General features: G+C 38.2%; 1 protein-coding gene across 1 annotated transcript; it reads left to right on the forward strand.

The window, feature by feature from the left end:
* LOC109342391 lies at positions 8,503-11,500 on the forward strand. Its single transcript, XM_019580382.1, has 3 exons — positions 8,503-8,907; positions 9,172-10,938; positions 11,090-11,500. The coding sequence occupies exons 1-3, from the start codon at positions 8,503-8,505 to the stop codon at positions 11,498-11,500; spliced, it is 2,583 nt and encodes an 860-aa protein (XP_019435927.1).

Consider the following 13,314-nt stretch of genomic DNA (forward strand, 5'->3'; position numbering starts at 1 on the left):
AAGCCGAGATGGGGCAAAGAAGGAATGACTTATTCACATGATTATTAAGAAAGTAAGTTGTAACTGGAATATTCTTGAAACCATTATACCGGCATTGGAATTTATTTCAACAAAGCCGAGATGGCGAACAAAGAATAAAACCGAGTTCTCTTACTTACAAAAGGAACATAACGAAAATGAGAGTATTAATCTTTCAACAAATTGGCACTGATGTCAGGACGATTTGTTGAGAGGAGAAAACTCCCAACTAAAATAAAAACACCGAACTACCCTTTCAACAATAAACAATATCATTCATACATTGATCATTTATGTATGTGATTTATATATTGTGTTTATTATGTGTGTCTGTCTGGATGTTATATTTTGTGTAATTCTATGCCGTCAATAAATAACATTCATTATATGTCTTACGCTTTTTTCTTTCTGCTTGTCTTTGGTATTCGTTCTTGTTCAGATGGACCATTCAATAAGGATTCTGAGCTACCGATTCTCGATGTCCCAAGAGGGGGCATAGAGCATTAACGGGAACCAATACACCTACACAGGCCCTTGCACCTTGGAGATGGAGATGGTGTGTGATGGCTCCATGATGCGCTTTCCATTCCATCATGCGGACTTGGAGGCTTCCTTCACTTTGCCCAATCGGAGGCCGGCACCTGCCATATCATCTACTCAGTCTGTGACTCCACGAGGACTAGCTGTTGTAGGTCCATCTACAAGGCGTAGGAGTTGGGATGACATGACATGTTCCCCATCATGGAGGAGAGCCACTCGACAGACCATGCCCGAACCCCAGGCAAATGTGAGAGTGGAGATTAGGTCACAGAATTCAGCCTATGACTCGATGGAGGAGATTGAAGCTGAGGAGATGGATGCTAAGGAGGAGCTGAAAGCTAAAGTAGAGGATTGTGTGCAGTTAATCTGCATAGAGGACTTCATCGAGGTAGTAGACCTCTTCTCTAACTCCGAGACGGAGGAGGATCCGAGCGAGTGTTCTAGCGCACCCACAGACACTAGAGCTAACCGTTAGAAGCCTTTTCCATTTTTGTTTTGCTTTTTGGGTAGGGTATCTGTGTAGGATACTTTTAATATGTTGAATAACTCAGTCTATTTTGTATGGTTTTGGAATAGGCGAAGATATCATTTCGCCTTGTATTTTTTTTTGAATAACGATTTTTGATTTTCCGCAATTTATGTTACTTAAAGTAATATCCCGAAAAAGAAACGAATATAAGGAAAATAATTTTATATTACATTATTCAAAAAACAATTACCTATTCGGTTGAAAATACAACCCATGGATAATTTCAGTATGAGAAGTATCTCATACATGTCTAATGTTCACAGATTTAAGATGGCTAGATGTGGAATTGCTAACTTGGACTTCATGGCTGCAATGCTTGCAGCGATTCAAAATGTGAACACAAATTTGAATCAACTGAATCAACAACAACAACCCCAACCAATTCAAGGATGGGCTCAGTATAGGGGCTTGGACGGATTCTATCATCGTCAACCCCCAAAGTTTGAAGGAATTTTTGCACCAAATGATGCAAACGACTAGAACTAGGAGTTGGAAAGGATCTTTTGGGCACTTATGTGCATTGAAGAACAGAAGGTCACCTATGCAAACTATTGTTGACTAAGGAAGCTGAGAACTGGTGGAAATTTACCAGACTTCAGATGGAACATGAACAACAAATTGTCAACTAGACAACTTTCAAAGATAGATTTCTGCAGAAGTACTTTCCTGCGGATATGAGGACCAAGAAAGAGATGGAGTTCCTGCGTCTGCAGTAGGGGAGCATGATCGTTGGGGAATATGCTACAAAATTTGAATATTTGGCAAGATATGCCCACACTACAATCAAGTGGGGAACGAAAGGTCCAAGTGTGCCAAGTTTGAGGACGGACTCAGACAGGATGTTTGTACATCAGCAGATACCAGATTTTGCAACTCTGGCTAACAGGTGTCGGCTTTATGAGGAAAGCGTGAAGGCAAGGAATGCAACGATGAAAAGTGTCGTACCACCAGGAAATTCCTATGAACCCTAAAGGAATTTCGGGCAAGGATATGGAAGGGGATAACCCTTCAACCGCAACTAGAAACCCCATGCTTCGTCATTGTTGAATCAACTGAGAAATTTAAAGCCTTATGACAACAGAGGCTTCCGACAAGGAACCAATAACAACAACAACAACAATATAACCAATAGAAACAACAATAATAAAATGAGTTCACCAGTTGGGAACTCTAATAATAACACAACACCTTGGTGTTCGAAGTGCAAATGGAAGCACTTTAGTGTCAACTGCCCTGTATGCTATCATTGTAACTAGCCTGGACACTGCAAGGTCTAAGGCCAAAGGAAGGGTGTTCACCATGAGCGGAACTGAGATTGAGGGTAACGAGGACCTCATACAAGGTACATGTTGTATTAATGAGATTTCCTTATCTGTGCTGTTTGATTCGGGTGCGACCCATTCTTTCATATGTAATGATGTTGCAACCGATTAGCATTGCCCATAACATCCTTACCCTATGACCTAATTGTATCCACACCCACTAGCGAAACCGTCATATTTCAACTATGTGCTCTCATTGTCCTATAACTTTTGATAAACGAATCTTTGTAGTAGACTTGATGTGTCTACACTTATCCTAATTAGATATCATCTTAGGGGTGGACTGGTTGTCTAATAACCATGTTATTCTAAACTACTTTAACAAAATAGTAATCTTTAGTGACCTCAAAGACCCCATCGAATCCTGTTATGAAACCAAAAGCACCACTGCCAATCAAATGAAGAAACTCTTGAAGGATGGAGACCAAGTATTTATGTTGCTGGTATCATTGGAGAAGAAAGGTGGAGGATAGATTCAGAACCTACACGTGGTTAGAGATTTCTCTGAAGTCTTCCTAGAGGATATTCATGGCTTACCCCCGATACGAGAGATAAAGTTTCCTATCGATCTGGTTCCTGGAATTGAACCGATCTCTATAGCTCCCTATAAGAGGGAACCGTTGGAGTTAACAGAGTTGAAGAAGCAATTGGAAGACTTGCTATAGAAATAGTTTATCAGACCTAGTGTTTCACCATAGGGTGCTCCGGTGTTATTCGTAAAGAAGAAGGATGGTAGTAAGCGGCTGTGTACTGACTACCGACAGTTGAACAAAGTCATCATCAAGAACAAGTACCCATTACCAAGAATTGACGACTTGATGAATAAATTGAGAGGAGCTACCATATTTTCAAAGATCGATCTTAGATCTAGGTAACACCAAATATGCGTGAAGTTAGTGGATATTTTGAAAACTGCTTTTCGGACACGATATGGTCATTACAAATATATCGGGATGCCATTTGGTGTAACCAATGCTCCTGCAGTATTCATGGATTACATGAACCAGATTTTTCATCCATACCTTGACACATTTGTGGTCGTATTTATCGATGATATCCTGATTTATTCGAAAGATCAGGAGGAACATGCGGAGCATCTGAGAATAGTGTTGTAGGTGTTAAAGGACAACCAACTCTATGCCAAACTATCAAGATGCAAATTTTGGTTAGAATCGGTGAATTTTCTTGGGCCTTTGATATCAAACAAAGGAATTGTTGTCAACCCTACTAAAGTAGGAACCGTGATGGAATGGAATTCTCCAAAAAATCCGTAACGAAAAACAGAAGCTTCCTCGGTTTAGCAGAATACAATTGGAAGTTCATTGAAGGGTTTTCGAAGTTGGCATTGCCACTGACTATGCTGACAATGAAAGACAAGGCTTTTGTCCGGACGACGAAGTGTGAGGAAAACTTTCAAGAATTGAAGAAAACGTTGACTACAACACCTGTGTTGAATCTACCAGACCCAAAGGAGAACTACAACGTGTATTATGACGTGCCTAAACGAGGCCTGAGTTGCATGTTGATGAAACAACAAAAGGCGGTAGCTTATGCATCAAGACAACTAAATACACATGTGCAGACTTATCTGGCGCACAACTTGGAGTTGGTTGTGATCGTATTTTCTCTCAAGATCTGAAGACATCACCTTTATGGTGTAAGATTTGAAGTCTTCAGTGATCACAAAAGGAGCTGAACATGAGGTAGAGACGGTGGATTAAATTCTTCAAAGACTACGACTTTGGTCTCCAGTACCACCTTGGAAAATCTAACATGGTGGCTGATGCCTTGAGTAGAAAGTCCCTGCATATGTCAACCATGATGGTCAGGGAGATGAATGTGATTGAGGATTTCAGGAATTTAAGCCTCACGGTGCAAGTAAAATCTAAGAGTTTGACTTTATTGGGAGGAAATTGGTGTAAGGATGGATGAAATAAACATAACATTCATACATTGAGCTCGTGGGTATTGATCCTCATGGTTTGAGTTATGACATCATTCATCATTTGCATTTATGCATATGATATATATATATATATATATATTATATATATATATATTTTATGCGTGTCTGTCTAGATGTGATATTCTGTGTAATTCCATGCCGTCAATGAATAATATTCATTAGATGTCTCACTCCATTTTCTTTCTACTTGTCTTCGGTACGGGTTCTTGTTTAGATGGACCATTCAACGAGGATTCGAAGCTACCGATTCTCGATGTCCCAAGAAGGGGCATGGAGGATGGATGGGAACTGATACACCTACACAGACCCTTGCGCCTTGGAGGTGGAGATGGTCTGTGATGGCTCCACGATGCACTTTCCATCCCATCATGCGAACCTGGAACCTTCCTTCACTTTGCCCGATCGGAAGCCAGCACCTGCCATATCATCTACTCAGTTTGTGACTCCTCGTGAACTAGTTATTGTAGGCCACCTACGAGGCGTAGGAGTTGGGATGACGTGATATGTTCCCCATCATGGAGGAGAGTTGCATGGCGGACCATGCCCGAACCCCAGAAAGATGCGAGAGCGGGGATTAGGTTGCAGAATTCGGCCTATGACCCGATGGAGGAGATTGAAGCTGAGGAGGAGATTGAGGCTGAGGAGGAGCTGGAAGCTGAAGAAGAGGATTGTGTGGAGTTAATATGCATAGAGTATTCCATCGGGGTAGTAGACCTCTCCTTTGACTCCAAGATGGAGAAGGATCCGAGCGGGTATTCTAGCGGACCCGTGGACACTAGAGCTAGCTGCTAGAAACCATTTTCATTTCTGTTTTGCTTTTTGGGTAGGGTATCTGTGTAGGGTACATTTGATGTGCTGAATGATTCAGCCTATTTTATATAGTTTCAGTATAGGCGAAGATTTCATCCCGCCTTGTATTTTGTACTAACGTTTCACGCTTTTTCAATGAAGAATTATTCAAAGATATGTGGAATTGTTTTTGGTTACCATTAGGTAACGATCTTTGATTTTCTGCAATTTATGTTACTTAAAGTGATGTCCCTAAAAGGAAACAAATATAAGGAAAATAATTTTATATTACATTATACAAAAAAAAAATTTACCCATTTTTGATCAATATTTTTGGAGTAATTTTCGGGGCGTTACATTCTCAGCATCACTTATCAACCAATGAAACATCTCAGGACAATTCTGAAGATCCTCTTCGACAATGTTTGGTATTTCCTCGAAACGATCATTTTCATGTGCATTTGTGTAGTTTTCTTTCATATGTATCTCATCATCATAATCCATAATGTCTCTCTTCTCACCTTGTCTTATCCAAAAATGTGTAACTTTGATCAATATTGTGACACACTAAATAAACTTTTAACTCATTTGGAGTAATTCGGTTTGAGTAACAATATCTTAAACAAGGACATACAATTCTATTAGGGTTTTCAACCTTCTCAATTGCAAACCAAACAAATAATTTCACTCATTCCTCATACTCCTTCGTCAATCAATTGACACTCATCCATTTTCGATCAATTTTCTATAAAAGAATTAACAAAAAAAATAATGAGTATCAATCCCTAAAGTTTGGAGTTAAGCTCACCAAGAAAATGAGAGAACCCTAACTCATAATGTAATAAAGTGAAAGAGGTCGGAATCCCTAACTCAATACAAGCTAAATGAGCGAAAATCACTTTCACTCATTTATAAGGAAAATATTTATAACTGTTTCACGCTTAATTAGGAAGAAAAAATAGGTCATGATGTCTACATGCAAAAGACATAAAGTTTAAGGGGTTCTGTGAACTTTTCTCTTGAAAATTAAATAACCGTCAATTATCATTTGAAGATAAAAATTGGTTCCATGACATCTTGAAAATTCATCTTTTTGATAAAAATATTTTCAAACAAAAAATATATGGTTGAGGTATAAATATTTTCATTTGGTTATGAAAATTACCATAGTACCCTTTTGACTCTCTAAAGTTGATTATTTGACTTTATAAAATCATAACAATGACTAGATTACCATTTTTATTATTTTTTGGTATTTTGAATTTTATAATTTTTATATCAGGGATTTTTTTATTTTTGTGAAAATGAGTTGGACAAAATTGAGTTTTCACAATATAATATATTTATCTACATATAAGTTTAAAAATAATCAAATTATGAATATGTTGTTTTAAGTCCATTAGGAGCAAAATATGATGTCTCTGTTAGGGTTTCAACATTTCCAACTTCCTGGGAATATCTTCTAATCAATCTCCAACTTTCTTGGATCTCTTCTTCGTCTCATCAAAATGTCTAGTGAACACTACATTCCATGGTCTTTTCTCGGTGGCACTCAGGAAGCTGTTAAACAACCTCCTCCCCCTCCTACAAAATCCTTTGCTCAAGTGGTGAAGAATACTTGTGATATATCGGTTTCTCAACTTCCTCAACCATGCATCAAAGGAGATGTAGTAGCTATAAAAATACCTGAGGAATACTATCAAGCTGGTCTCCAAAGATGCAAGAGTCATCTACATGGTAGGATCATTCTTTCGAAGAGTTAAAGCTCACTACTCTATGGAGCATGATATGGAAATGTTATATGATATCACTTGGGAAGGGATTTTTCGAATTCTCCTTCTCCTCTATTGAAGACATGCGCTCTATATGTGCCATAGGCTGTTGGAACCTCAAACTTGGTCTCCTTCGGCTCTTCTTATGGACACCAAACTTTAATCCAAGCCTACAAAGATTGTCTCACTGCCAAAGTTGGGTAAAAATTGTTGGTTTGCCACAAGAGTATTGGAGCCCAATGACTATTTTCTCAAAAACAGGTGGTATTGGCACCCATATATCTTTGGATGAAGCTACAAACAACAAAACTTTTGGTAACTTAGCCAAAGTCATTGTAGATATCAATCTAAAAGCCAACTTACCTGATCAGATATTGGTGGAGAGGGATGGTTTTGCATTCTTTGTGAACATAGAATATGATAATCGCTTTGACTTTTGTTTTGGGTGTCAGGCCATAGGTCACTTAGCATCTAACTGCAGGAAAACAACCAAAAGAGAACATGCAGTGGACCAAAAAACAGCTAGGATTCCAAAGGTAGTGGAAAAGGATACTTCTATTATGAAAGAACCTGAACTGTTCATCAACTTAAATTTAGATGCTACAGAGGAAGTTAACCAGGGAAATATGGACAAAGTCAGGCTTCCTATCCAAGCTGAACTAATAAATGATTCATCTGATGAGGAGGTTAGTTGCACAAGAGTGGAAGAAACTCCGGAGAAATTACCAAATGAAACAAATCAGATTGAGCAGGATCATGTCACAACACAACTATTAGAGGAAATGGAAAATCAGAATGTTGTTAGGGATATGAGAATTGTGGGAAAATTGTGGGCTAAGGACACAGTGGATGAGGTTGAGGAAGAAGTGGAGGAAGAGGGTCTCTTCACTGATGTTTTAACCAAGTCACAAAAAAGAAGACAAAAAAGGAAAATTAATCAAGGGAAGGTGCATTATACCTGAAGGGGTGGCTATCTAATCTCAACTCAATGAAGGTCTTCTACTAGAATTGTAGAGGTATTGGCAACCTAAACACTAGGTTGGTGCTTAAGAATATGGTCCATGCTAATAAACCTGATCTGGTTTTCATAGCTGAACCAAAAATAGCTTTGAAGCACATTAATCATGCTTACTGGGATGAGTTAAAGCTGAAATTGTTTACAGTGAATTGTAGGAATACATTGATTCCCAACATTTGGGGATTGTGTAGTAAAGACATTGATCCTATTGTGATCTCCTCAGAAGATCAACAAATTTCTATTGATGTCTCTATTGAGAACAAAACTTTCTTCCTTTGTGCAGTGTATGCAAACACTAATTACATAGCTAAAAGGCTCCTTTGGTCTGAAATCACAAGCTTAATGGATGATCATGTTGGCTCCTGTTGCTGTATAGGGGACTTCAATGTAATTCTTGGGTGTAATGAGTACAGGGGATCTAGAATTCCCTCGAGAATTCCCTCAGAGGAGTTTAAAACCTTCTATGATAATGTTGGGCTTATACATCTAATCACTAGAGGTGCTTGATTTACTTGGTCTAATAAGAGAAGGGGTCATGCTTCCACAAAATGTGGTTGAAGCATCCTGATTGCAATAGGGCTATTGAGGAATCTTGGAGAGGTAGGGTGTATGGTTTCCCAATGTTCATATTGGCCTCAAAGCTCAAAAGGCTCAAAACTGTGCTCAAAGTATGGAATGTCAATGTGTTTGGCAATGTTCATCAAAAGGTGCAAGCAGCATTGAATGAGGTTCAAACAATCCAGAACTGCATCAATGATCTTGGTCAGGATAATGACTATCTGGATCAAGAAGTAATGGCCCAGAGAAATCTTCTCAATGCTCTCAATATGGAAGAGGAATTTTGGAAAGAGAAAGTTAGAGTTAATTGGCACAATAATGGTGACAGGAACACAAGTTTCTTTCATAGAGTAACCAAAGTTAGACAGGTTTCCAAATCTCTGAATCTTATAAAGGTTGGTGAGGATGTGATAACTGATTAGGAGGACATTGCTAATCATGCTCTGCACTATTTTACTGATCTATTTGGCTCTCTATATATCACTACAAACAATTCCCTCATTAGTGAGGTAATCCCTTGCCGAGTCACTAGGGCTGAGAATCATATTTTGACTTGTGAGCCATCTACAGAGGAAATTAAGGGTGTTGTGTTCTCAATGAATGGTGATGGTGCTCGTGGTCCAGATGAGTTTGGTGGTTGCTTTTACCAAACTTACTAGGATATAGTTGGTAAGGATGTCTGTAATTCAGTCAAGCAATTCTTCAATTCTGGTTGGATCCTTTCTAACATGAACTCCAATATCGTGGTGTTGATTCCTATGGAAACTAATGCTGAGAAGATTGAGGATTACAAGCCTATTGCCTTAGCTAACTTCCCGTTCAAAATAATCACAAAGGTTATTGCTGATAGGCTTGCTTCCATAGCTGCTAGAATTGTTTCTCCTGAACAAAGAGGCTTTATTAAGGGTATATCTATCCAAGATTGCATTTGCATAGCCTCTGAGGCCATAAATTTTATAGAGCACAAAACCTTTTGTGGAAACATGGCCATTAAGCTTGACATAAGGAAAGCTTTTGATACCCTTGACTGGAATTTTCTGCAGGACACTTTAAAAGCTGTTGGTTTCAATATGAAATTTATCACTTGGATAAACACAATCCTTCATTCTGCAAAGCTCTCAATAAACATCAATGGCAAGAATATAGGATTCTTTAATTGCAAAAGAGGGGTTAGACAAGGGGATCCATTATCTCCCATTCTCTTCTATTTGGCAGAAGAGGTTCTTAGCAGAGGAATTACAAAACTCTTAGAGGTAGGAAAGATCAAATCAATTGCTGGTCCTAGGAACTTACTCACCCCCTCACATGTTCTATATGCGGATGATGTGTTAATTTTCTGCAGAAGAATTAAAAGAGACCTGTTAGCTCTCAAGCACCTCATCATTGATTATGCTCAAGTACCTAGTCAGAGCATGAACACCAACAAATGCAAGTTCTACATAGCTAATGCAAATGCTAGTAAAATAGCAAACTTAGCATCCTATCTAGGCTTCAATGCTGATAGCCTCCCTGTCAAGTACTTGGGTGTTCATGTTTTTAAAGAGAAGTCTAGAAAGAGTCATATGCATGGTATTGCTGATAGAATAATCACTAAGCTAGCTAAGTGGAAGGGTTTAACATTATCAATAATGGGCAGGGTTGAGCTTGTCAAATCAGTAATGCAGGGCATGTTGATCTATAGTTTTCACATATATAACTGGCCTTCTCAGCTGCTAAAGCACTTGGATTCTTATATCAGGAATTTTATTTGGTCAGGGGATGTCAAGGTCAAGAAGTTGGTCAGAGTTGCTTGGTATAAAATCTGTAATCATGCTAAAGTAGGGGGGCTAGGATTGAGGTCCCTAAAGACAATAAATCAGGCTGCTATGCTTAAGCTAGCCTGGGATATGCTTTCATCTAATCAAGAGTGGGCAGGTTTCTTCAAGAAAAGATTTGGAAAACCTAAAAAGTACTACAAGTCATCAATATGGCCAGGTATTAAAGCAAATCTGCAGCTTGCAATATCCAACTCCATGTGGCTAATAGGGGATGGTAGGGAGATCAACTTTTGGAATGACAATTGGTTGGGTAGGACCCTGGTTGATTTGCTTAATATTCCTCCTGAATTACATTCAAGTTTGTTGGCTTCAGTAGCTGATTTCACTGCAAACTCCAACTGGATAATTCCTCAAGAATTAGCTAATAAGTTCCCTACAATTGCCCTACAAATTTCGCATATTTTCATCTGTAACAGCAAAGACAGGTTAGTATGGCAACAATCTAATGATGGCCAGTTAAGCCTTAAGGAGGCTTTTAATAGTATCAGCCCTGCTTCTCAGGATTTGAATTGGTGCAAAAAAATTTGGTCTACTCACGTTCCCCCTTCAAGGTCCTTTATAACTTGGAGACTGATATTGGATAGACTTCCAACAGATGAAAATCTGAAGGCTAGAGGCTATTTAATGGCTTGAACACCTCTTTCTCCTTTGCCCTTTTGCTAAGGACATTTGGAAATGGATTAGCTACACATTTGGTATTCCTATCAACTCATCTTCCATTTCTTGCATCCTTAACAACAATCTTCACGGATGTATCCAGCTTAAGGAGGTGTTCACAGCTGCCATAATACACTCTATCTATACAATTTGGCACTACAGAAACAAGTGCAGATTTGAGGACAAAAATATCCTTCTCAACCCAGCAATCAACAAGATCAAAGTAGCAACTTCTTTATCTGGACACTCCATCAATTCCTCTGCCAACTCTTGTATTCATGAGTTCTCAGTTCTTAGAAGCCTTCATGTGTCAATTAACTACAAGAAAGCTCCATGCATTAAGGAAATTATTTGGAATCCTCCTCCTATGGGCAGAGTAAAGATTAATTCAGATGGTAATGCTCATGGTACACCGGGTCTAGCTGGAGGATGGACAATATTCAGGGATCATAATGACCATTTATTGGGTGGTTTCTCTGATTTTTTTGATTCTCAACATGCTCTCTTTGCATAGTTAAATGCTGCTTTAATGGCAATTCAATTTGTAAATCAAAAAGGCTGGAATTCTATATTGTTGGAGTGCGACTCTTTATTGGTTACTCAAATGTTTGATGGATCAATCAACATCCCCTGGAAGCTCATGAACAAATGGAGATTGTGCAAAGCCTTAATGGAGTCCATGGATTGCTGGATCACTCATATTCATAGGGAAGATAACTTTTACTTGGTAGAATTAAATCCCTACAATCATAGTAGAGGATTTTACTAGAAATAGATTAGGTTTACCTAACTATAGATTCTCTGACTAACTTTGTCTTGTAATGCTTTTCTATTAATATATGTGGGGTTCTTACACCCTTTGATAAATAAAAAAACAAAAAGTCCATTAGATTAAGTAATATAAACACGAATTGGAAATTTAAAATTAGAAAAGAAGTTCTTCTTGTTTATATATTCCCCTATCATAAAACAATATTGATGCATAAATCATAAGTGTAATAGCAGTATGATTTTTTTAAGTTGTCTCATCTGTGGTGCCTAACCTAAAATTTAATGTTAGCAGATTGAAATTGAGATGAATATTATTCATAAATATATACCATTTTAAATAAGAATTACATCATATGATAAACTAACCACTTTCAATTAAAAAAATCCTTAAAAATAGTTATCCACTAAACAAATGCAGCATGACACTCTGATTCCTAAAGATCGGGTCTTATATCTGACATTAATTCTATCAAAAACAAATAAATAAGGCTTAACACCCTCCCTTAAATTGATATAAACATAAATAAATTTTGGAACTTCATTCAGATATATTATGCTACAGCTAGCAACTTCTTTCTTTATATTGTCTCCATTAGAGATCAAACTTGTAGCATATTTTGAAGCTTAAAAAACACAGTGGACTTTAAGGGCTTGGTCATAATATCTAGAATTTGATTTTCACTATTACAAAATACCAACTCAACACACCTGCTTTACACAAGTCAAGAAGTGAAATCTCACATCCATGTATTTTCTTCTCCAATGTAGATTATGAATTTTGGAGAGCGTTATTGCAAAATTGTTCTCACAAAAGATTAAAGTAGGGCCCCTTGTTGATTCTATAGAACGTCAAGTAACCTTCTTAACCAAATAGTTTGAGTTGAACTTGAAATTGCAACAACAAATTATGCTAACAGGGGCACTAAAACCCTCACCCAGGTCATTCTCCATCTCGGAGTCTGAAGAGAGATCTACCAATTCGATAAGGTTCTCTAAGCAGACCAACTCCACACAATTGTCCTCCTCAGCTTCCATCTCCTCCACAGTGTCATATGCCGAACCCTGCGACCTAATCCCTTTTCCAGTATCCGCCTGTGGTTCTAACATGGTTCACCGAGCAGCTCTCCTTGACGGTGGGGAGAAAAACAGATCGTTCGAACTCCTTCGCCTCGTTGACGGCACTACAACAGCTTGTCCACAAGGAGTAAATGCAAGGAGTATACAGAATATCACATTCAGACATAACACACATAATATACATACTATATTATCGCATACATAAATGCAAATGATGAATGATGTTTGTAACTCAGTCTATGAGGTTCAATATCCACGAGTTCAATATATGAATGTTATGTTTAGTTCATCTATCCTTACACCAATATCCTCCCAATAAACTATTCATAAATAACCGAGAGTACAGGTCCCATAATAAGCCGATTTGAACGCACCAACTTATTCCTCGCAAGGATATATGATCGATCTGTTTCAGTGGATCTGTCCATTTAAGGAAGGTGTCGTATCAAACACTTTTTAAGCCTCCCTCTCATCGATCCT

This window comes from Lupinus angustifolius, chromosome LG03 (genome assembly GCF_001865875.1).
Source record: "Lupinus angustifolius cultivar Tanjil chromosome LG03, LupAngTanjil_v1.0, whole genome shotgun sequence".
NCBI classification, from domain to species: Eukaryota; Viridiplantae; Streptophyta; class Magnoliopsida; order Fabales; family Fabaceae; genus Lupinus; species Lupinus angustifolius.

Bases quoted from the DNA above. Each gene is read 5' to 3' on its own strand.
- LOC109342391 (XM_019580382.1), top strand. From the start codon at position 8,503: ATGTGGTTGAAGCATCCTGATTGCAATAGGGCTATTGAGGAATCTTGG. The intron at 8,908-9,171 runs GTTGGTGAGGAT...CAAACTTACTAG, and splicing joins AATCTCTGAATCTTATAAAG to GATATAGTTGGTAAGGATGT. The intron at 10,939-11,089 runs GCTAGAGGCTAT...GGATGTATCCAG, and splicing joins CAACAGATGAAAATCTGAAG to CTTAAGGAGGTGTTCACAGC.